This window comes from Archocentrus centrarchus, chromosome 15, assembly GCF_007364275.1.
Source record: "Archocentrus centrarchus isolate MPI-CPG fArcCen1 chromosome 15, fArcCen1, whole genome shotgun sequence".
NCBI classification, from domain to species: Eukaryota; Metazoa; Chordata; class Actinopteri; order Cichliformes; family Cichlidae; genus Archocentrus; species Archocentrus centrarchus.
The window spans coordinates 15049693-15074913 of record NC_044360.1 but is presented as its reverse complement, the minus strand read 5'-3'; the positions used below and the strand labels follow the sequence as shown (position 1 = coordinate 15074913).

General features: G+C 39.1%; 1 protein-coding gene across 2 annotated transcripts in view; it reads left to right on the top strand.

Moving 5' to 3' along the window:
- Positions 1 to 1423: 1423 nt before the first annotated feature.
- Positions 1424 to 25221, top strand: part of pcsk2 (proprotein convertase subtilisin/kexin type 2) — a 33961-nt gene continuing 10163 nt past the window's right edge. For both annotated transcript variants that reach the window (XM_030748562.1, XM_030748561.1), the window contains exons 1-8: positions 1424 to 1910; positions 3767 to 3871; positions 11709 to 11822; positions 12273 to 12381; positions 13731 to 13768; positions 21720 to 21796; positions 22768 to 22856; positions 23160 to 23335. In XM_030748562.1, the coding sequence (XP_030604422.1) occupies positions 1728 to 1910; positions 3767 to 3871; positions 11709 to 11822; positions 12273 to 12381; positions 13731 to 13768; positions 21720 to 21796; positions 22768 to 22856; positions 23160 to 23335 (891 nt within the window). In that variant the 5' untranslated portion in view covers positions 1424 to 1727. The remainder of the gene's footprint in view (positions 1911 to 3766; positions 3872 to 11708; positions 11823 to 12272; positions 12382 to 13730; positions 13769 to 21719; positions 21797 to 22767; positions 22857 to 23159; positions 23336 to 25221) is intronic.

Here is a 25221-nt window from a genome sequence, read left to right as displayed (position 1 = left end):
TACAGTCCATGTGAGTCAGCAGTCAAAACAGACATGTGGATCAGTCGTGTGGCCCCAGCAGGGAAGAATTTTAGTGATGGAGAAGAGAACGACTTGCCCAAGCTAAATAAATAATCACTGGGCTGCAGAATGGCAGGAGTGTGGGAGGATGTCTGCATGGCGCATGGAAACAGTGATTAGTAAAGCAGATCCACTTATAGAAAATCCACCATCATTATTTTCTAGACATCTAACTGATCCCTGTGCTATTGTTCCCCCTTGTCACACCTTTCAGATTTGTTTAAAATGAACATTATACAAGACAGTATGCCATTACACCAGTACATTTGTATCTTTTAAACAGGTGCATACAGAGAGGAACACTTTGAATACAAAACGTGATTATGCACATTTTTTATGGCTTTTCTAATTGTGTTCCACAAATATTTGGTTTTATGATGCTGTCACTTGACATTTACTGACATTTACTGGGGGGGAAGTGACATGAGCAAGATTATTTTTGTAAATATGGTATTTTGCTCATGATCTTTTCTAGTTAGATTTACAGGATACTAAGAAACACAAAAATCCTACTGCTCTCAGTCCACTGATCAAATACATAAAAAGTTATGTTAACTGGATAATCTACTGAATCTTTAATAGGCTCATGAATGAAGGGGGCTCTGGGGGCATCTTTATTCAGCAACTGCAATGACCGCTTCCCACTGTTGAGTCCTTGTGGCTGAACTGAAAAGGCTATAGTGGTAACAACCGATAACTGCACAGCAATATAAGCACTCATGATGCTCTTCACCGAATCTTGTCTGTGTAAGGGAAATTAGTAGCATCACAGCAGCCAACCATTTTTCCCTCTTGCTTGACTTTCTCACTCATGCAGATCACCCTTATATCACAGCAGCCCTGTATTCCACCTTCTAGTTTACAGGAGCAAGGAAGCAGGAGGACAGGAAAACCTTTAATGAGGTACCTTTGTACCAGCACTCCTTTTGCTGCTACATGCTACTTACCTCCAAATGACCAATTATAGTCCAGTGGAACTGTTCTTTCATTCCACCGCACAGAAAGGGTCAGGCTGATCATAACACATATATAGGGTAAGGCAAGAGAACTTCAGGCTTAGAAGTATATTGAAGAATCATGTTATACAAATCTTTCTGTAGAACGTCTATAAAAAGGTATATTTAAAGGTCACATATGCCACAGGAGTCTTCAACAGTTTTTCCACTTGGATGGCCAGCACTAGATAGCCTACCCATCAATAGAATTCCCATCAACTCTGAGGCTGATAGGAGGAATTCTCCAAGGTGCTGAAAAGTGTCTTCGAGCGCATCCGGGGGATGAAAAGACGGGACACACCCGCCGAGGCCATTGGTACAACGTCACGCGCAGAAACTACCCGAGCTAGGAAGGTAGATGAATAACAGATGAGAGGAGGAAGAGGAGGAGGAGAGCTAGAAAGCTGAGGATGCAGGTTTGGTCCACAACACACAACCGCCCCAACTCGAAGCACACGGCAAGAGCGGCTACACGTCGGTGAAATACAACTTCCAGTGCTACCATCAGCTGACGACGAGGAGATGCGTTTGCAAAAGCGTTGATTCGACACCTTTGCATCCTGTTGTTCTTCCTCCTGTTCCTCCTCTTCCCTTCTCTGACGAGGAGCATCCCATACACTGATTTTACTCTGACGGGCACGCAGACAGGCATACTGACACAAGCCAGACACGATGCTTGGATCGCCCCGATATGGGACAGCCGTGGGATTTATAGTGCTGTTGAACGCGCTGCTGCTTGCGACGCAGGCTGCAGAAGGAGTCTTAACGGACCATTTTCTGGTTCAGTTGCATGAGGACGCACAGGATGAAGCGCACCAAGTTGCAACACAACATGGGTTCCAGAGTGCCCGAAAGGTAGGGATGCTCTGATAATCACCACGGAATCCTGACAATACATGCTTTTTTTTTCTTTCTGTAGTAAACAGACCATGAATAAATGAATAAATATTCTAAATGAAAATGTCAGCGTGAAATGTTTCTGTTTGGTAACGTTTCCGGGCGGTCTCGCTCTCAGAGCAATCGGACATACTGCATGTAGTAAAACTATCCAATTGAGAAGGCACTAAGAAGCTTCTTCTGGTTTTCTTGTGGTTTGACTTCATTGCACTTTTTCTTAACTTGATGACGTCATTCTCACTGAAATGCAGGCCTTGTTTATTAGGTTTGCTACCCGCCCGTGGGCCAAATTATATTTTAAAACGCATCCAATTTCAGAGTCCTACAATGGAAGATGCACTTGGAGCCGTCTGTGAAAGATGCTCTTGATGGAAAGAAAAAACATCACATGAGTAGGGGTTCACCTCATACGAAGTTGGGGTTTGATGTAATCCTTTCAATTTTGGAGCATTTCTCCATTTTCTGTTTAGTCTCTAAATTACAGCAAAAGACAGTAAGTTCACTTGGATATGTTGGATGCCCTTTTTAAAAACAAAATTACAAACAAATAACATTTTTATAAACAAAATTTCCAATAAAATTAAAAACATGCCTTTATCTTTCTCTTGCAGAGCACATCGTGCATACACATACACGGCCCTCCTTGCAGATATGGGATTTAACTCACCTGAGACAAATCAGATAGCTCGAAAAATTTAGGATGCCTTTCAACATGTCAGAAGACTCAACAAGGCGTTTATGGCAGTCTGATAGAAATAATTCCCTAACAGTGTGTGTTCCTTGTCACATGTCAAAATAAATGTGTGGGTGAAATTGGCTGGAGCCTTAGTCAGTGAGGCGTAGCAGTGAACAGAGAGGTGTCTGCACAGCTCTGAATGAGGATGTTTTTCCCTTTTTTTCTCCTTTCACCTCCACAGGAATAATAATAATAATAATAATAATAATAATAATAAAGAAAAGTGTTTGATTTGTATCTCATCATAATTTGATAATGATACCTGTGGTGGTTGTGCAGTATTCCTGTTTCTGCTATGGCTTGTTCGCTTTCTTGTAGGCAATAGATCATCCCCGCCGTCTACTGCCTCCCAGGTTATGTAATCTGCAGCTATATTTGTCTTAATGGGATATGCGCCATTAAACAATGTCTGTGTTGTTTGAATTCTCTTCTTTTGTTGCTTAATTAACTAGATTGGGACACAGGCAGGGGACACGCATATAAATGTGAGCCTAAAGAGGAGCAAAAAAAGACAGAAAAACAGATCTGTGATCAGCCAGTGTAAAGCAATGATAATACTAATACTTCTACTGCTACTGCTGATAATAATAATAATAACAATAACAATAGCAATAACAATACTTTTATTAGCAATATAGTGGGAGATAAGAATAATCTTCATCCTTTGATAAGTGTTACATTTTCACATTAGATCTGACAGGCGCATCTGTAACCATTTATTTTGAGGCTTGACCTGCACCCTGACTGTTACTAAAGCATAAGGGGGTCTTTAATCTGTGCATAGTGCTGGAGGGAAAGCTCTGAATGCATCTCATTTTCCTTCCCATGTGATTTATTATGGCTGATTCCAACACTGTTCTCCAGACTCTTAAAATAGACCCTCTGTGAAAGCCAGGGAATCAGCACCCTTGTTCCCATCTGGATGATAACCTGCTCTCCTCCTTCCTTTATGATCTATTGTATTTTGATTTGCCATTCACACTTTATGATTGCTGCCTTAACCTTCGCTCCTATCTATATTTCTGCCCCTGATCCATTTTCCTGTCTTGTTTTTTCTTTTCTTTTCTTTTCTCTCCAGCTTCCCTTCGGAGAAGGGCTCTTTCACTTCTATCCTCAAGATACTTCAAAGAGGAGGAGCAAACGCAGTGCCCGCAGGAGACAACGGCTCCAAAAAGACAAAAGGGTAAGAATACATATAACAGCTCTAGAAAACAATATACTATGTATACATGTACTACTACGTATACCAGTATGGCTTCTCTTTTCACTTCACATGACAGTCTTTCTGTCATGGTTACTGACTTGGCCAGACTGAAGGAGCAGAATTACATTTGTAATGAAAAAGTGTTTATTTACAAAGAATGAGTGATATGGTGGAACTGAACCATGGCTGGGATGAAAGTATGGCTGCCAATCAGGGAGAATCTGTAAGTAAGGTGAATTAGAGTTAGTGTCGGCAAATTTGGACCAGCAAAGCATACACTAGAAAGAGTGAATGGAGGCATTACTTGAGGCTGGAGGAGGTTAGTTGGAGAGCTGGCCAGTGGTCCAAGGCTGGCATGCAGGAGTGGTGGAGAGTGGGCAGGCAGAAGAAGAGCTGCTGGAAACAGATAGTGAGGCTGAATGATGGGGAACCTTGGCTGTGAGCTGGGTAATCCACAAGGTGAGGCCGGAGAGTTTCACAGGTGAGTAACAGAGATTTGCAGGTGTGGAAAGGAATCCTTTGTCACAACACTGAGAGGAAAACAAGAGGCGAGATTACTTTACAGGTAAGTGCAAGAAGGAACAACAAGGAGAGATGACTTCCCGCTGAACGAGATGGGACGATCTGAGGGAGAACCAACAGCCTCAGCTGAGCCTAAAAACACAGCTTTTAGAAGAGATGGCACCCAGGTGTACGAGGAAGGCACAGCTCCACCCTAGAGGCAGAGAGGAAGCTCAGCATGCCCACTCATCCACCACAGCCAGCCCATACTCTGACACTTTCCTCTACATGTATCCAGGTAGAATGAAGTCATAAATAAGGGTTTCAACTTAGACAGCTCTAGTCACAAAAAGTCAAGATGTTTTGTACAGCTTAAAAAAAAAAATCCTAAATACACACACGAAAAACAGATACAAGACATAAGCTCTCATAACAAACCTCTTGATAAATAGAAGGCAAAACAAATTCAAATATATACCTTTTACCTTTATTAGTCCCACAATGGGGAAATAAACTAGTACATAAAATCCCTTATTTATTCAAACTGAAATGTCAAATTAATTACTGAAGCTAATACAATGGCAAATCATTTGCTTCCACATCTAGTTTGGAGCTTTATTTTGTGTATAGTCATAGCAGAATTACCACCAATTCTCAACAAGAAATTACTGTCCTTACGTAACTACAGGATAGTAACACTATTATAAGCTGAGGCTCAGCCTAGCATCAACTGGTCATCCCTGACTTCCTTTCTGTTTAGTTTAAAAAAAATGTGTTTTTGCCATCGAGGTAACAGAATAAAATGGAATGCCAGCAATTGATTTAGTGCTGGCAAAAACCCAGCACTAAATCACACGCTAAAACTTAATATACTTAAGTTTTAGACATTATTTTAGATTTATATTCATAATGTTGCTGTGAATGTGATAAGTGGATGGATGGATGGATGGATGGATGGATGGATGGATGGATGGATGGATGATTTGTGTCTTCCTATGAAGCATTTTGGTAACACAGATAAATAAAAAAGTCCATTTCTTGTAACATTAGGTGCTACAGCGGTTCTGCAGTAGCAAAGCTAAGCTATATTAATTATTATAAGGAAAGCTTTTCTGACATGGGCTTTTCTAATAAAAATATATTTATTTGCCAAGTTTGATGACATTTAATTTATACCTTATAAAGTATTATAATCATTTATTTGTCAGCTTAAATGTTTGGTTGGAGTAATAAGTGGTACGGTGATTGATTTCCACAAACAACTGGTTACCTTTTGACATGAAAAAGCTGTATACATTATTTTCATTATCAAGTAATCTTTTTTTTTTATTAATATTAAATCCTTTCCTCTGCTAAGCAGACTTTTTGAGAGTGTAAGGCCCCAACTACATATAAAGTGATTTCTTTGTTGCCCTTTGTTTTGTACCTAACAGCTGGCTGCTCACATTAACCCCCTAATATTTAACAGGCCGTCATAGTCCTTTGCGCCCATTAGTAGTTGCTTTAATCACTCACCTCAAAGTTCAGATTAGTTTAAATCAGTACCTAACCTATTTGGGTTGCTGATGGTTATTTCCCCTGTCACTGCTACAAGTCACCCATTTTCACTGATATTCCATAATCACCAGTAACGACTAGTTGTCATTTAGGTCACTGCCACACAAGCATATTAATTTTTTGTCTGACCAACAGTCCAATACCTTGAAATCCCAAAGATATACAGACTACAGTAATGTTTTGTAGACAAGACCACCTAACCCGAGACCGAGACAAGACCAAGACCAGAGGGTATCGAGACCGAGACAAGACCAAAACTTTTAGGGTCCAAGACCAGTTGAGACCAAGACCGAGGGAGGGCCAGACCGAGACAAGACCAAGACCAGTGTCTGACGCTACATGATCCAATAAAATGTGAAACATGATCAAAATCACTTCTCAAATTGATCTGAAAGTTCCACATTCCCATAAAATCATCCTGATATTAAACACTCACAGCTCAAATAAATATAACCATCTTTATTTAATACTCCTGGGTGACTTCCATCATTTATCACAGAATGTAAAACAATTATTCATAGTTCATCACAATAGTCTTAACTTTTCTCTGCCTTTCATAAACAATGCATAAAGTTGTGTTTTTTTAAACCAACAATCTTTGTAAAAATGGGTGCTTTTTCAAAACCACATAGCTAAATGTGTAAAACTGAAAAAATGGCAAACACTCATCAACAGTAAGAACTAAAGCTTTTAATCTTACACAGATTAAAGCTGCAGTATGTAACTTTTATAAAAAATCTGTTTTTTACATATTTTTTAAAACTGTCACCATGTCACGACAGTATGAGACCGATAATCTGCGAAAAAAATGGAGCTCCTCCACCTCCTCCGTGAACTTCTCCCAGTCAAAAACAACCAATCAGAGCCAGGAGGAGGGTCTTAGCACTGTCAATCACTCCTCGTGTATGCTGCTCAATGTAGTTGTGTGCGATACTTCAAGATTTGGTATTGATCACAGGGCCATTATCACCGATACTGATACCAATACTTTTTAATAATTATAAAGAATTTCCATGAAGTTTAACTGGTTTGAGATTTTTTTCCTTTGGATCATTAATTAGTTAAAACCCAGGATAGAATTGGGCAAAGTTTATATGTAAGTAGAAAATACTTTATCAAAATAAAAGTTCTTGTTCTGAAACAATGGAACATTAACAAAACAATTTTCCCCACACATTGATGTGTGGAATTTTTTTTTTTCATAAATTAAGTGTACAAAATCATCACTCAAGAACAAATGCAAACTTTTTTCCAGGTAGATCGTTCAGAAAGTATAATAAAAAATTTAATAAGAAATGTCCTTTCATTCACTAATTTTCTACAAATTTAAATTTAAATTTGCTTTAAATGTTTCATAGCAAAATCCTTTTTTTTCCCAAATAAAATATGTTATGCCTCACATGACAGCATAACAAAACACTGTGGGGAGGGGAGGAGCAAAGTGTGCCTGCTCTGTGCTGGGACAGGAGCGACACTTAGACAGTCAGCCTGCATTTTTGATGAAACCGCAGCACTGCATACAGGAAAGAAACTGAAGCCAAAGTATCGATCTCATTACACTGATATTGATCAATACCAATACCAATGTTGGTATCCATATTATCGATATTAGGATTGATCTGCCCACCACTAGCTCAGTGTACTAATGGTGGAGAAACAGCTTACTTACTTCTCTGCCGTTACCATTGGTAGTGGCCGCTCCTGCTTGTTAATTGAGTAATGGGGTCTAAGATGTAACTGGAACGCAGTAATCAGTTTTTTTGGACGTGTAGTTACATTTCTCGAGGTGCATGTCAGGTTTGCTTCAGAGAGGATTTTCAGTTATGCACAAAGGATCAATGCAGAACTCTAAATCAGGCCTTATTAGATTGATAGAATGATAATTTTTGCATATAATCCAGAAAAGTTACATTTATATATCAAGCATTTAATGTGTCCCAGAGTGCTGTTTCATTCCACTGTGTTTGCAGAAATCACATAAAAAAACATACACAACAAAAACATAATCTAGATTCCTCAGCTGCTAAAAGCATTTCCTACATTTGAATATCAGCCACCATGTTGTGAGCATAGACTATCACGTTTTTAATGCAACAATAGGAAGTGACATCATCTTGCTGGGAACTGTAGTTATTTTATTCTTGAAGGCCTCTCATAGCTCTACTGGTGCTGAAAACTAATGTTTGACTATGGCTTTCTGAATACAAGGCTGCAACTATCAATTATTTTAGTAATCAAGTATTCAATTGATTACTCCGTCAATTAATCAAGTAATTGGATAAGAAATAATTTTTCATTTTAACAATTCATCAGCATATTTTAACTTCCGTACTGCAGATGTTTCTCTGTGTGAAACAAACAGGGTGGATGGAGCAGCTACAAAGTTCTCTGTTCTTCATGTTGCTGATCAGGTGGTTGATAAAAAACATTTTGACGGATCCCCTCTGTACTGAAGGGTGGAGGGGAAGGGGGGGCACCGAACGATTGCTAGTGCTAATGGCAGCCCCCCTTTCCCCAGTACACTGTGGTTATAGGTCTGTTCTGGTGGCTACAGCTGACGTAAAGAAAAAATAACAGCTGACATCCTCTGCACAACACGCGCGCACATTCAAACATGCGCACTCACAGCACAGAGAAGTGGGGGCGTGGAAAAACATCTCAGCGATCCACTCGTGTTAAAGGGTCGTTTTTGCGTTTTTTTTTTTTTTTTTCCAAATGACGGAAATCCGTCACAGCGATGGAGAACGAATGGGGAGGAAATGCTCCGCTTACACGGAGACACCTGAGCTGCAGAGTTGAAACGAAACATCAAAGCAACAAATTTGTGTCCAGGATTTTTAATAATCGAATTGCGTTACTCCAAGAATCGTTGCAGCCCTAAAGTTTGCATTAAATTTTCAGTTTGTGTATCAAAATACATGAAGGTTGGTATTTACCTTTCATGCTGGGATTTGTTTGTTGAATCGGAAGCCTGAAATTTTCCTTTGATATTCATTTCCCCTCTTACTTCTCCTCGTGTTCATGCCGGTTGTTATTTCGATTTATGCAGCACACGCGTGACCATAGTAAGATCAAACGTGCACATTGTGAATGAAACTGTCCGTGCTCTGTGGTAGATTACAAACTGCGGTGAAATGATACAGGCTAAGCAGCGAGAATAGCAGCGACCTAGCCGGGGCGGAGTCTGCGAGGTGCGCTCCTTTGAGAGGCAGAGGAGCGCAATCTTTGTGGGATTTAAATCAGTACGTTTTACATCCAATAAAAGCAAAGATGTTAACAAATAAATTGGACAATATTCTGGCAATTTAGTGATATTTCCAGAGCTGTGATCTTGACTGGTCTTGAAATAAAATCTCGAGTCCGCAATGTCCGAGTCCATGACAAGACCGAGACCATCAAAAAGCGGTCTCGAGACCAAGACCAATCTTGAGTACAACAACACTAAATCAATAGAAACAGTAAATTTGTGGGTTCTTTTTTTTTTTTTTTTTTGGCTTGAAAAATAACTTATAAAATAACTGCAAATTATGGTAATCTCATGACACTGGACTCACTCACAAATTGTTTCAGCTGTTTTTGCTTATATAAAGCACATGTATCTGCTGTTTACCTGAAGCTGTGAAATAAATACAACAGTGCTGCGCTGTGCTGAGCGCCGTGTGTTTAGCTCTGTCCGCTGTTGGATGTATTGAAAGTGGGGGTCCTGCTGCAGACAATCAACTAGCCTCTCTAATTGCGGTTGTGAGAGGTGCTAATGAAAATAAATGCGAGCCACTCTGACGAGCTAATTCTGCAAATGGAAGCGAGACAGCACGAACATGGGCAGGTCCACATTCCGGATGCCAGGTTTTAATCACCTGCTTGACATGCTCACTCGTGACACAGAGGCTTTCTCCTTTTGCTTTCTCTCTGTGCTTACTTGTCCATACATCCCTGCCTTTACCCAGTTTATCCACTGATCCATCCATCCATAGTTGCTGAAATACACTTTTTTTTTTTTTTTAATGAGGCATATACATTAAAAAGCCATTTAAGGAATATTAAGAAGTGGGAACAAAGGTGGAAAGTAGAACATAAAAAAAATGTGAATGAGCAGCATCCCCTGACCCTGAAAGATACATGCATGGAAAAGCCAGGAGGGAAATGAGGGCAGTGAGCACTGCACTGCTCTTTGATTTGGAGTGAACTGAAGTATTGTGAGCAGGCAGTGGCAAAGGCGGCGAGTGATGGCAGTGCATGGGCACTGTTTGATGTTGTGAGTGGGCAGTATGACATGCTGTCTCAAGGGAAATACCATCTCCTGCCAAGTGATGGAATAAAGTGCTGATGGATGGAAGGAAGGATTATGTAGAAATTGCTGCTAGCTGCCATGAATGTGAATGCAATTTTGTGATTGTGAAAGTAATATAAGGCTAAAACAGTGTTGAATTAATACAACTGTTTTTTTTTCCATTTTAAAAGAATCCAAGAGAGAAGATAGCTAAGAGGACTATTTTTGTGTGTCTCATGATTGCTAAGAGTATACCATAAAGAGAGATCTTGATGAATAGGCTTTGACCATTTTAGAAGGACACATTTAAGTGCTGCACCGCTCCACTTTTCTTTGGGGGGTAAACACACCAGAAAATGCCTGTTTCTTTGTGACACACCAGAGGGAATTTGCTCAGGGTAAGCATAAGAGGAACATTTAGCCAGGGACCTATTTTCAAATGAAGCTTTAAAACTGTGCAAAAACACATTTAGTTTATTACATACAATCACAGAGAGAAAGCGAGAGAGTCAGAAATTGACCCAAAACCTTCAAATGAAATCATTGTCAGTGTGACCTTCATGACAAGCAGTGTGTTGACAATAAATTTCAAATTGAGAGCTTCACTTCAGGTTTGGTTTAGCCAATGCCACACTCTAAAAGATTAAGAGGCTTGTTGTTCCTTTACCTCTACTTCACCTATTCCACTTTCCCAAGTGCATGAATATGGGTATTTGAAATTTTTAAAAAAAAAAGCAAAATTCTTAAAGGAGATGGGGTGCAAGTCCCAATTAGAATGACTAAATTGACAGGTTAATTTTACTGCTGTCCTCACAATTGCAGATAGAGATGAAGGCAGTAGAATAATGGCAGTATTTTGTTATCTCTGTGGTTTGATTTCTAAGTGTAGCAGAAATTAAATACAACATCACTATCAAAGACAGCAGTCATTTTGATGCCAACCACCAGCTAATCAAGCAACTGCATTCCATCCCAATCATTTATTTGTTCTGTCCTATATTATCTTTTTGTGCTCGATAATTGTTATTGTGGCAGCATTCAGCACGCATTTGTAATCCAAATCAGAGCTCTTCATCTACTGAGGTTTCTTTGATGATTCAGAGAAACACAAGCGTGTTTGTGAGTGTAATTGCTGTGGCTTTTGAGCATACTGACAAGGTGAGTTTGGGAGCCTTGGCTCCAGCTGCAGTCCCTCATTAGAAGAAAAAGAATAGCCGCTTTCATTTAGGTGATGTTCTGCCTTCATGGTACAGTAGAGCACAGCTGGGTTTTGTGATTTCCTGTGCACAGAGCGACCCCAGGCAACATCTCAAACGTCATATCGAACGGAATCCTATTTCTAGAGTTGCTTCTGTGCTCCAGCATAAACACACCTGGGTTTCATTTCGCTCTTTGTGTGATTCTTTTACAAAATGTGTGTGAGATCATTGTTGACTTTGAACTGACATTGACCTGCCATATTTCTTTTTTTTTAACTTTCCTCCGCAGGTGAAGAATGTCATTGAACAAGAGGGTTTTAGTCGTCAGAAGCGAGGGTACAGAAATATCAACGATATTGAAGTTAACATGAGTGACCCTCTATTCACCAAACAGTGGTATCTGGTGAGTAATAAGCCAGCTAGCTGTCTGTGTGAAGCCTGACCTTTAGCACCATCCCACATTTTTCCACCTTAATTACTCAGAGGCCAGGCCTATTCCCCACTATCTTCTGTATCAGCATTGTTATTCATTGTTAAATTGGCCTCGCCAATATCATGCCATCTCATCTCTGCATTCATGTTGCCTAGTTTCCTCCTCCCTCGTTTACACTAACTGGCAAGCATGAATTTTATGCTGCAGCAAGCTTGTTTTCATTCATCTGGCATGTCAGATGAATGTGCTGTATTGCTGACATTTACTTCCCTTTCCTTTCACCATCATCCACAAGCAGTCCTTATCCATAATATCCTGTTCCTGCACATACACACATCCTCCATGTTGACTAATTTCCTAATGGTGGCTCACCTGGGTGCCATGAGTCATGGATGTTCTCCATATTGTCTGAGTGATTAGATAAACACAGGCCAGGCAGACGGGACCCCTGGGCTGGATCTTAATGTGGCTGAAGCTTGGCAACTGGGCTACACAGGCAAAGGAGTTACCATTGCAATCATGGATGATGGTGAGTATAAAATCACCGATTTATACCCTGGGGACTGTCTGAAAGCATTTAATCACACCTGCATATATCCATCAAACTGATTTATTAGTATTTGATGAATTTGTTATAAAGAATATATATTGTTCAGATTAATTTTTCATCCTGTTTGAGGTGATTCACAGCATGAAATTATTATTTACTGACCACGTTTTCCAAAAGCTACATGTCATTGTGCAAAATAAAAAAAACATATAAATAAGATAAACAGAAACCTCTTTCTCTTTTAGTATGCATGTTGAGTCACAAAGAAGTATTTAATTTATTTTGTATATATCAAAGATTAAGAAAAATCCTCATCACACTAGTGGAGCCTGTCAAGGTACGGCACTGTGGCAGGCAGGATGTGGACCCAAATGCAAGACTCGGGTGACAGACATAAACTTAAAGGGCAGCTTTATTGCTGGCTGTCAGAATACAATAACTAAATAAATAAATAAATAAAATAACAGAGGCAAATAATCCAAAGAACAGGGAAAACATGAACAAGGGAACATGCTACCTAGAGGGGACAATTTGACAAAGGGCAAGGGGAAATGCAGACAATATATAAACACACCAGGTGATTAGACAGATGGGAAACACCAAGGAAGACAGCTGCAACTAACTGGGAAAACTAGACAGGGAAAGCAAAACCAAATACAATGCATACGAGACAGGAGACTACCAAAATAAAAGAGGAAGAACTAAGCAAGGGAACATTATTAAAGTAGGTTTGACAATACACAGGGAACACAGGGGAGGCAGCGCAAACTGAAAGAAGGAATACAGTAAACACAATAGTAACTGAAAAATAATAAGAACTGAAGACTCGACAAACCATGGAATATGCAAAAGGCCAGACCCACAAAGAAACCATAAGAACTCATATGAAACATGACATAACAAAACTTCAAAGTCCAAAAAATGTAAATGCTGGGCAACTGACCCAGAACCGTGACAGGACCTCTCTAATGCCAGTTGAGCTGAACCTACACACACAGTTTTCCAGTTTAAAATCCAAACATACAACCACCTTTTATTTTTTAAAATAACAAATCATCAGATTTTAAAAAACTGACCCAGAAATAATTGATTTTAGTGATTATTAACGTGTAATTTTCTGTGACTTAGTTCATTAAATAGCAGAATTGAAGTCAGTTGTTAATTTATTAAGAGTTTTGTTGGAATATCATTCATCATTGTCATAAGTATTCAGAATATGACAAAGCAAAAATGAAACTTTGGTATAATAATAGCAAGACATTCTGCTATTCCCTGCTATTCACATTCTTTTAATTACATCACACAATAATTTCAAAATCCTCTTTCAGGTATTGACTATCTACACCCAGACCTGGCATCAAATTACGTGAGTACATAAGTTTTATTTAATGTCATTTTTTTCTTTAATTTATTTGAAGTGTCATTAATAAATGAAGCAGGGGTTTAGGTAGAGGATTTCGTGGGCCTCTTGTGGTTTGTCATTGGCTGTGACAGGTGCTTTCCAAGTTGCCTTCATGGCTGCTGAGTCTCCTTGTGTTCCCGGAGGACACAGAGGCAGGCAGACGGCCAGCCAAGCTGTTTAATGTTAATGCACACTGCACTGTAGAAGGCACAATGGCAGGCCGATCTGTCACAAGCAGAGATAATGCCAGGGTAGTTGGTGCTGCATAATGTGATGCTCCAGCTCCAGAATACTGATAAAACCTTAAAGGACAAGAGAAATTGCTAAATGGAACACGGGCATGAAGGTTCAGTCTGATTACACTATAACGTTTGCAGTTTCATCAGTGTGACTGCATTGTAATCCAGGGATGTATGAAAGCAAACTTTCTTCCAGAGAAACTGTAATGGTTTGTTGGTTTCAAAATCCTTCTTCTTGACAATTACTTTTATGTTATTTTTTAGGTTTTTTTAATCCAAAAATGCCAAGAGTTTCGGCTCTTTTCTCAGCTGTTTATGTTTTGTTTCAAGGTGCTTATCCTGATGCACTGGGCTCTCTGTTTGTACTTGTCCGCTTTAACTGTTACACATTAAATGTGTGTGTGTGTGTGTGTGTGTGTGTGTGTGTGTGTGTGTGTGTGTGTGTGTGTGTGTGTGTGTGTGTGTGTTTCCCCCCCATATGCTTGTAACCGGAAACTTACAACCATTTTTGCCAGCCTTTGCATGTCTTGCCTGTGAACAGAGATGAGCCGTAGCCCAAAAATAACACAGCCTCAGCTGTGGTGATGCAGGAGCATCCTCCGCTGGATTGATGGATCAAGCTGTGCATAGATCCAAAGTGTGTATCTGTGTGACTTAGTGTGTTTGTGAAAGAGCACGGCACTGTGTTTGTAATACTGTGATGTTGTTGTGGTCATCCTTTTTTGTAGACTTACAGATACCTCATTATGTATGCTTAAAAAAAATTAAAAACCATTTTGAGTTGATCTCAATTCTCCAGTTCTGCTCTGAGCAGCCAAATGTCAGCTTATGCAAGGGTATTGGGCTGTGTGTTTTTCAATATTTCTCATTTGTTGTGATGATCATAGTGCTACAGCTTATAAGATTAGTTTTGATATGGCAAATTAAATGTGAGACTGTGTGTGTCCCAAGATAAAAATAATAGTAATAATAATATTAATAAAATAACAGTGGCAGTTCTACTTCATGGCAAATTTATTTGTTTTGGGGATTTATTTGCATAAATAAACACATCTCTACAGATTCTAGTGTTACACTAAGCAATATCATAACAATTTTTATATAATAGTGTTTTTACTACCCTTAAAAAAATTAAAGCATTTAATGTGAGTGGTTAAAATTACAGGGGGGAAATTAAGTCACTGAGGATGTTGAGTCTGACCTAATTCCTGGAGATGACTATGGAGTTGCTTTTTTTGTTGTTGTTGTTTGCTTTTTTTTTTTTTTTATTATCTCTCAGCACGCCAGCAACCTGCAGGGCCTTAGGGAAATGTGAGCTCCAGTGGTGGAAGGGGCCCTTGCAAGCCTGGAATGAAAAGTTTGTTTTTATTTGAATTTTTATTTCTAAGCAGTTAGTGTGATAATTGTCTGAATAAATCAATTGGGTGGCTGAAGCTTGATTCCCAGCGCAGCCTCTCTGATGCCACTCTCGCCCCTTACAAATGAAGGAAAATTATCTAGTCCACTCCATACTAGAGCTGCCCTTTCCACCACAGCTACTATTTTATTTATTGTTTATTAACAGCCAGAGAGAGTGACGCAGTAGCAGGTCTCTCTGCAAGATGTGACACAAAGTGAAGTCCCATAGTGGGAACTAAGAGCAGTTTCACCTGAAAGCTTAGCCCTAAGCTATACTGTACTTTGGACCTGCGGTTCTGAACTGCAAGGTATTTTGAGGAAGCCTGCACATTTCAGGCTGATGAAACAATATGTTAAAATACCACAATGACACTTATTATTAATTTAAAAGAAAAAACTATATAAAAGTATAGGTTGTCATTTATATGGTGACGGACACATTTATTTAGCATAGTTCTAATGAAACACCATGAGGCAGCATTATTGTAAAGCAGATGAAAAAAAAAACAAAAAACAATCTTTCAAAAGTGGATACAAACATAAGACTTTGCATGTTTGTCCCTCTGCAGCCATTAGTTTGAGAAATCCCATTAGCCATGTGAATTTTCCAGATTTCATTCCAGCTGGGCCATCCATCATTTCCATCTTAGGAGACACTGTTTTACTGCAGACTTTCAACCAGTGGATACATATTCATTGGTTTAACTTTTGATTTAAATGTTTTTGACTAGAAGTAAATTAAATTTATAACATAAAAACAAATAATTGCAATGACACATGTTGCTCCAATGGTCTGTTGACAACTGCAGCTGCACAGTGCTGTGCGGTTAACAGGTTACCCTTTTATCTTTTTTAACACTATGATGAATATAATTAGGTTCAGACATTTAACATTTATCTGGTGCCAATTTTATTCCCGTGTGATTCAGTAAAATACATCTATTTGATGCATGAAGACTCCTTTACCCTCAGCTTATCTGTCCCACGATGACCATCACTACTGTGCTGTTTGTTATGCAGACTAATTGATGTAACTAATCTAACTACACAATGGTAGTCCGTGGTAAATGGACAGAAGTTTATGTTATGACTTTTTTTACTTTCATCTAGCACTCAAACCAATGTATACACTTCAAGCTGCATCCACAGACAGATTTTCAACACTCACGAACACATGCAAAACTACATGGATGCCTCAGGCATCCAGTATCTTGCCCAAGGACACTTCAACATACACATGCAAGAGCTGGGGGTAGAACCACCAACTTCTTGAATAGCAGACAAGCTGCTCTAAATCCTGAGTCACCATAAACAAGATTTCTGGGGGCCATAGGTGAGAACTGGGTAATAATGTAAACAGTCTGACTTCTAACATTAACTTTTAAATGGTCAAACATGTACGACAGTAAGACCATTCAAAAAGGCAATCTAGGTTACTAATGGGCTTTCTCAAGAAACTAATCACAGAAGAGTATATGTGCCAATTTGGGTACTTGTATCCACCTGTGAACAATTTCTGCTGCACTGTTGAGCTTTATATATGTTGGACCGCTGGTTCAGTGTGCCATGAGATAAGTAAGAAATTCTGAGGAATCCGTTTGTTTCGGGCTGATGAAATAGCATTTAAAAAAATGCCACAATGACACAATACCACTACTTCTAATCAAGCATCCTCAGGCAGTGCACCAACTTACCCATGTACACTTTTTTGTGTATTACTAAATCATCCAGTATCTGCAGCACCATCAGACTGTCGTGTATAGAATCTCTAACTTTAAAAGAATGCTAACCGAAAATGGCTGTTATATCATATCATAAACCTAACTGAATGTCATGCATTTTAACATACTGTTGTTCAGCCTACTCCTACCAAAGTACTGTAATTTTAGTGTTATAATTTAATTTATTTAACATTTCACACTTATTAAGATAGTTATATTATTTACAGTTCATAGTGTAACTGTGACTGATGTCTTGATCTCTGACTTCTGATGTGCATCAAAAAAGGTTGAAAACAGTATGAGACTGTAAGCAGGCTAAGAGGCTAATATCAATACTGCAGCAGAGAGTGAGCAAGAAGATGCAATGTAGAAAACAGACTGCAGTATGTTGTGAACTAAATGTGAGGAGATTTACTAATATATCATAGGTTTTTAGGTATATGAAATGTTCATTACTGGCTACCATAATGACAACCACAGATTATTGTGTACAGTTGTTAGCTCAGTCATTTGTTAAAATAATCAAAAGATGCATGAAAGCTATAGATCAAGAAAGTAAGGGGCCCACAGAGACTGCTGATGTATCCCTATACAGAGTATAATATAGTATACAGAGTCCTGTGCTAGGCCCCTGCAACCTGATCAATAATGTTATTGTGTTATTGGCTAGAGGATTTCTTAGCAACAACTGATCAGAAAATGACTTTTCTTTTCTCTTTTAAACAGAAGTTAGTGAAAAGGAATGTCATACTGTTTTTGGTTGAATAGAGAATCTGCCTTCACAAAGATTTTAAGATAATATGCTATAGTTAAAGCGTTCTGACAAGGACTTCCAAGCAATGTCACATTAGAAATCATGCATTAACTTTCCTAGATTATAAATTTGCTTATCAGCAATAGTGGCCTGTTGAAATCTGTCCTGATAGCATGATGAATGGCACTGGGAGAGATACATAAGGAAGTTTTGTCTGTTTTTCCGCTTCATCAGCAACATACCAGCAATATCTCAGGAAATGAAATAAATCTAAACCATTGAGAGCAATTTTTCAGACTTCTCACTTACACACAGTATTGTAGTGACCTGGTTGAGTTTCTCTCGAATTAAGCCAGAAAAAAATCTGATTTTAAATGAGTTTAAATAAAACCACCTGTGAAAGGTGAACTGTCTCTTTGACAGGACTGCTAAAAAAAAATCTTAAATGTGCTTTGCTTTGCCATTCTCAGTGGAGTTGATGAGCTTTTAACCTTTGTGGTCTAATTGTTACTATCGCTGACACTACAAAAAACACTTGCCTCAGTACCATGCAAGCATGGATGGTTGGCAAGTTTGTTTCATTGTTCACTTAAGTATCACTGGCTCATGTGATGGTGAACAGCTGCTGGTTGCTGGGGAAAGGTGAGGAGGTTGATGCTTGGGACAATTCATTATTCTGACCGTTGCTCTGCACAGGACTGCAGAGAAAGACTAGAGTCTGATTGATAACAGAAGAAGAGCTTGAGAAGCACAGAAAGTGATTCATAGACAGGCCTCGTGTCATTTATTACTAGGGCTCAGGACTTTTCACTTCATTTAATAAAAGAGAACAAGGACACACTCCTACATCTGATGTGAACTCAACATGAGCAACCACATGTCCTAGTTTAAAACGTTTCTGCTCTGAATTTAAAGACAGCACTTAAATATTTAAAGACAAAACCTTCATTTTTATTTGTTCTATTTATTTTTTGTACAGCATCATACCTTAGAGAAAAGGACAAAGAAAGAAAATACAAGAAGCGAAGGCACCCAAATGTCAGAAATAGTTTAGGTGACTTTCACCTTTCTATTTATCTCCCCTTCTCTTTAAACAATTACAGAGTTATGAAGCGATCTCCATCATGTAACCCTAGTGGCTCTAAGTATTTGTACTTTCCTCTAGTTGCCTGCTCCACATTGTGATAATTGCAGTGTTTCTCCATTGGGTCAGTAAGCTATTGTCATTTTTTTCTTCTTCCATTGTTGCTGACTGAGTCATCTCCTCTAAATGCCAGCCTACACAGCTCACAGTCTGCAGCATGGAAACATCCTCTAAAACTGATCTGATGTATTTGGGTCTGTAGCTAATGAACATTCTTCATTCTCATGACCACACAAAGCGCATTCTACAGCAACTGAATACACAGAGCAAAGCAGGACGCACTCCAAGTGACAAGAGTGAGAAGGAGAGACTACTCCTGCTGCAATAGGTCAAAGAATATTACATATTGTGTTACAGCAAGAACAAGTGTGGTGCTTACCCATGTATGTCTTACTGCCTGTGTATATCATCCAGACATGGTTATTGTCATAATTATGTTGATTGGGTTAATGTCTGTCCAGCAGGCGTGTGTCTCCTGCATTTTCTTTCTCTTGCTTTTCCGCTGCTGTTTGCTCTGATCGTATTACTTTTGGCCATGTGGAATTAAATGTCGGCAGTGGGCCATTATTTTCTCAGTTTGAAATCCCCACTGTGACCACACATTACTTTAGTATTGCCGCAGATTAAATATTGGTAGTTCAGTATTGCATCAAGGTGTTAAGATGAGTATTAATACGTGTGTGCGCTGTGCTGTAAGTTCATTAGGAACAGCTAGCTAAATCTAATGTTTTTGCATACAATGCTGACCTGCAATAAATCCTGCCATCATGAAGGTTTTAAGCTGTAATGTTCAGTGCTAATGTCAGTTGATTTTATGCTGTATCCAGTGGTGCGGCTATGGATTTAAAACTTAAAGTACTGTGCAAAAGCCTCATAGCCAACCCTCATTTTTTGAAATTTTGCTTCCAAGGAGCCAGATGTTCTTGCTTTTTTTTTTTTTGTGATCTTGAGCAACAATTCACCAGGCTTTCTGAAGGTCTTTCAAAGTTTTTCTTTGGACATTGGCTGCCTTTTCACTCACTTTGATTCCAGTCCTCGTACCTGACCATTTTCAGAGGAATGCTTTTTTGTTAAGCTACTTAACACAGACCCATTATTCATTCAAGCATTAAAAAGGTATCTAACTAAGGGAATGAACCAGCATTGTCTAACAGACAACTTAGCAAAGAACCAATTTTAAATTGTGTCTTTAGACACAGCCTATTCCAAAGACACACAATGTGTTCTCATTTCCTTAGTTGAATCTATGAAAAATGCCAATGATAACACATTAAAAATAAAGCAGTATTTTTTCCAAGGTGATTCCCAAAGCACTATTAGCTGAAAACCTGGCAAATCTCAGCATGGTGTTATAGGCCAGGTTAAAAAAAATTGGAAACTAGACAGGTGGAGGAACTAAAAGCCTTTCTCCACCAAATAAACAGTATCTGGAAGTCATGTCCTTAAGAAACAGGGGGAAAAAAATCCAGCGGAGACCTGACACAGGACCTGAGAGATGCATCCAGGTCTTCAGTTGATCCATCTACTGTTCACTGAAACCTCATCATAAATAGATTCAGTGGAAGGGTGACTGTCAAAGAGCCAGTCTTAATCCTTTAATGCCAGGTGTATCATATTTGATGTATGGAAATTAACATATAATTTCTTGTTTTTCAGAAGGTTTAATAAACATTCCATTTTCAAGAAATTAGAATTAGGTTCAGGCTTTACAGGCTTCATTTCAGCCAGTGGTGCTGGGGATCATGTCATAATTGATGTAATTAATACCAGAAAAGAACCATCAGTTCACCATACCATACCATACCATACCATACCATACCATACCATACCATACAATGTCTAATTTAATTGGTGATTGCTTCATTTTTCAGCATGACAATAATCCCAAAGCACACTGATCAATGTTGATCAATCTATCATTACCTGGATAGAAAAACACACAATGGACGAGTATCAGTCATGGATTGGCCTCCCCAGAGCCCAGAGCCTCAACATTATTGAAGCAGTGAGGGATCTTCTTAACAGAGAAGGGAACAGATGGCAGCCAAAGAAGAGCTTTGAATGTCCTTCAAGAAGCCTGGGGAACTATTCCTGAAGACTTAAAGAAATTATACAAAAGCTGCCTAAGAGAGTTCAGACTGTGTTGAAGAATAAAAATAGCCATACCAAATATTGACTATCAAGCTGGTTAGAATTGAGTTTTTGTCTTATATCCTCTATTTTCATGTATGATTGCACATGCTTCAATAAATTGCTGCCCCTGTTTCCCATTTTCTTAGCAAAATATAAAGGAATAAGGAGAAGCTCAAAGATTTTGCACAGTACTCTTTATTCAGCTTTGTTTTTTAACATATCAGGTTAGATGTATCCTGTCTTCAATGCTCCTTCACATTAAAATTTTTCCAGAAAAGTGAATACAAACATTTCCAAAAATGTCTAACTTTTCCATGAATTGAAGGGTGGGTAGCTGAATGTACCTAATTAACTTCCACACTAGCAACCTTAGAATTCAAAATCACCTCTGACGGGTGCATCAAGACAACAGAACAGACTGTGATAAGGTCAGCATTTGACTGTGAAATGCTCCTCCCTGTCGTCTCTCCTGCTGTTTTTCGGTCTCGATGTTGTTTTCATAAATGCATCCATTTGGTCCTTTCAGAATGCCGATGCCAGCTATGACTTCAGCAGCAATGACCCGTTCCCATTTCCACGCTACACAGATGACTGGTTTAACAGGTAAAGCTTGCCCAGACATTCCCTGTTTCTATATACACACACTCAGTCTGTTTTTGTGTGCACGTGTGTGCTCTCCCAAGAGTCTGGCAGCTCTCCTCTATTGATTTTCTCTCCACATAGTTCCATTAAGACATAATGGTGTGGTATAAACAGAGCTGTTGTCCAACACAAGAGAATAGAAAACACAATGGCTATTTTTAGCTTCTCGCTTGGAGGAGATAAGGTAGATAAAGGAGGACTACCACAAGCCTAGTCTCCTCTCAGGGACAAGTGTTCATAGTGGTGACCTTCTGTCTGATAATGTCTTATCTGCCTCCCATCTCCCAATCACACCAGGGGATCCACTACCGCTACAACACATGTGGAGCACAGGAGCAAAGGGAGCTATATTCTTTCTCTACCTCTCCTCCTCTGTATCTCCATCTGTTCATATATATCTACATATGTGTATGTGTCTGTTAGATAGAGAAGCGGGTATTTGGGTATGGTACTGTAGCAGCTGCTGACTGCCGGGCAATACTTGCTGGCTAATCAGCTGGTTGTTATAAATAGCTGCCTGTCTGTAGCAAAGCATGCTGGGAAAGAGGGGTTGACTCTGCAGTGTCCCTGTGGGGAGTAAAGGGATGGAGGGATAGACACACATCACATGGCGAACACAAAAAGCTGATATGTGCAGTCATACTCAGACTCAGATAAATGCTCTGTAAATGGATGAAAATGTCGCTTTCCCTTCAAGATCTTCATGTCACATAATTAGTGTGATCATGTTAAATTCAAGATTTAGGGCTAAGATCACCCATGCTATTATCAATATCCTCATTGGAGACAGGCACAAAGTCCACAATGAAACGGGGGGTTCAATTAATATGTGGAATCTTAGCTCAGACTTAAACCACAATATATCATTTGCAAATGTATGTAAATTCATGCAAATCATTTTAAGCGTTTTCTTTGCTTTTTGCTGTCACCAGTCACGGCACAAGATGTGCCGGAGAGGTTTCTGCAGCAGCCAATAACAACATCTGTGGTGTGGGAGTCGCCTACAACTCCAAGGTGGCAGGTGTGTGTTATAATAGGCATGCAGATTAAACAGAAGAATAAAAATGAGGAGACAGCAGAGTTAAATATCAGGGCATCATGGTATCATGATGTGATGAAAAGCTGGTAAGGGTGATTCACTAAGTAAAATCAGTATTGACAGCTTGATTCATATTCTGCTACAAAGCTGACAAATTTGTGGTTTAATGATTGTTAAGGGGTTGAATGCAGGTAAATTAGTAACCTATCCACTTACTTTTTTGGTAGCAACTTGACAGCAGCCATTTGTATCACACCAGCTGGAGTCAGACTGTGGCTCTTTCAGGTATCAGGATGTTGGACCAGCCCTTTATGACTGACATCATTGAGGCATCATCCATCAGCCACATGCCGCAGGTTATTGACATCTACAGCGCCAGCTGGGGACCAACTGATGATGGCAAGACAGTGGATGGACCCCGAGAGCTCACATTGCAGGCTATGGCTGATGGCGTAAACAAGGTAAAGGTGCATCACACCTGCTGAGTTTCATAAAAACATCCATGTGCACTGAAAAATAACTGATGTAGCTTTAAATCTTTTGAAAGAAATGTTAATTTTTTTAGTGCCACTCCAAGGGATGCTTTTACTCACTCTTAAGGTACACAATGTCTTTTATTCCAAGAGCTATAGGGTGTTGAGAAATATGTAAAGCCACCTGTAATTGGGATGGGACTACAACAAGATTTTCTTTTCTTTTCTTTTCATTTCATTTTGATTTATTGTTTTGTTTAGTTTCTAGAGTAGATTTTCTGATTCTAGCTTAGTTTTTATTGTTTGAAAATGTTTGTCAGGTGCATGTTTTGTTGTTCATAACAGACATTAAAATACGAACACAATGAATTGAACTGAGTTGACTCATTGTCACATTGTCTAAAGTCTCAAAACAAATAAACCAAAGCTAAATTTGTGTGTGCACTTATATATTTTATGCAGTTATCTTTATCCAGTGTTTATTTTATTTCCATTGATTAAAATGTTTAATTTCAGTTTTTAATTTAGTTTTAATTATCACAACCTTGGATAAAGTCAAAGCAAATGTGGTATATGGACAATTTATTGTGTGTTATTCACTCAACTTTAATATGACAGGATTGTACTTGTGAGCATGTTAGCATAGCTTAAAGCATTTGGCTTAAAATGCACCCTCACAGAGTTTCTAGCATGGCTGTGAACTCTTTGTCTTGTTTAGTCTTTTTGTTTGAGTGATGCTAATAAACAAATTACCCTTTGGGGACAGTGAAACACATGTACTATACTAATACAAAGATGAAAAGGTGACACCCTCAGGGTGCTCTGTGCTCTACGTTGATGTTGATACAGTATACAGCCAGTGTAGAAGCAGAAAATGCAATTAGGCAGTCAATCCATCATGGCATCCCTAATGTGAGACTTTTCTTTCACTCCACTCTACTCCAAGAATATATTATCTTATTAATTACCAAAGCCCCTAAGAAGGTCACAGTGAAGTTTGGGAGTTTCTGAAGCTGATTACGCATTCAGTTCTATGTCCTGCACAAGGACACTTCAGCACACTGAAAACTCTGTAAAACCTGTCAAAGGCGGAGTTTGATCCAAGATCTGTGGTTGAAGGACAGTTACACAACCACCTATGCATGCACTAGTCACACATTCATGACTTCAGAGGACTATATGTAATGTAATGTATTCATGTCTTACTCATGTCTTACTTAGTCTTACTCACCACTTTAGACGACTACAAGTTCCTATAGGCTACAGTTTATTCTATACATGTCAAGCACTTTATCTACCTTACATTCACGGCCAATTTAGCATTAGCAATTACTCTTACATGCACGAACGCACTCAGAGGAAATCCACACAAGCACAGAGAGAACATGAAAAAACACTACACAGAAATGTTTCAGCAGGTTTGGAAATTTATGCTAAGAGTTTCTGCTAACCACTCCACCACTATTTTCCTAGAGACTTACGCTAACCTAAAACATAACTGCTACTTTCATATTCCTCACCATTACTCAGACCTTAGAAATGAATGATTTGGGGACACATCACTACATTGTAGGTGTGTAAACAGATTTAGGACCACACAACATGAGCGATGCCTGGACTAAACACACACACAGTCACCATGCTAACAGTGCCACTGCCAGTTACTTGCCTGATTAATCATCATGCAGGCAGGTGTGGGTTGGTCTGAAACTCCCCAGTCTCAGGCAGGGTAGGTGAGCAGGAGCAAAGCTCACTGTAATCTCTGATCATGTAAACACAACTAATCAAGCAGCCACACTGAGATCTGCCACTTAGATTCTAATGATCTCTTATATAAGCTATTGTGTAGGCTGAACATGAGGTGCACTGCGCAC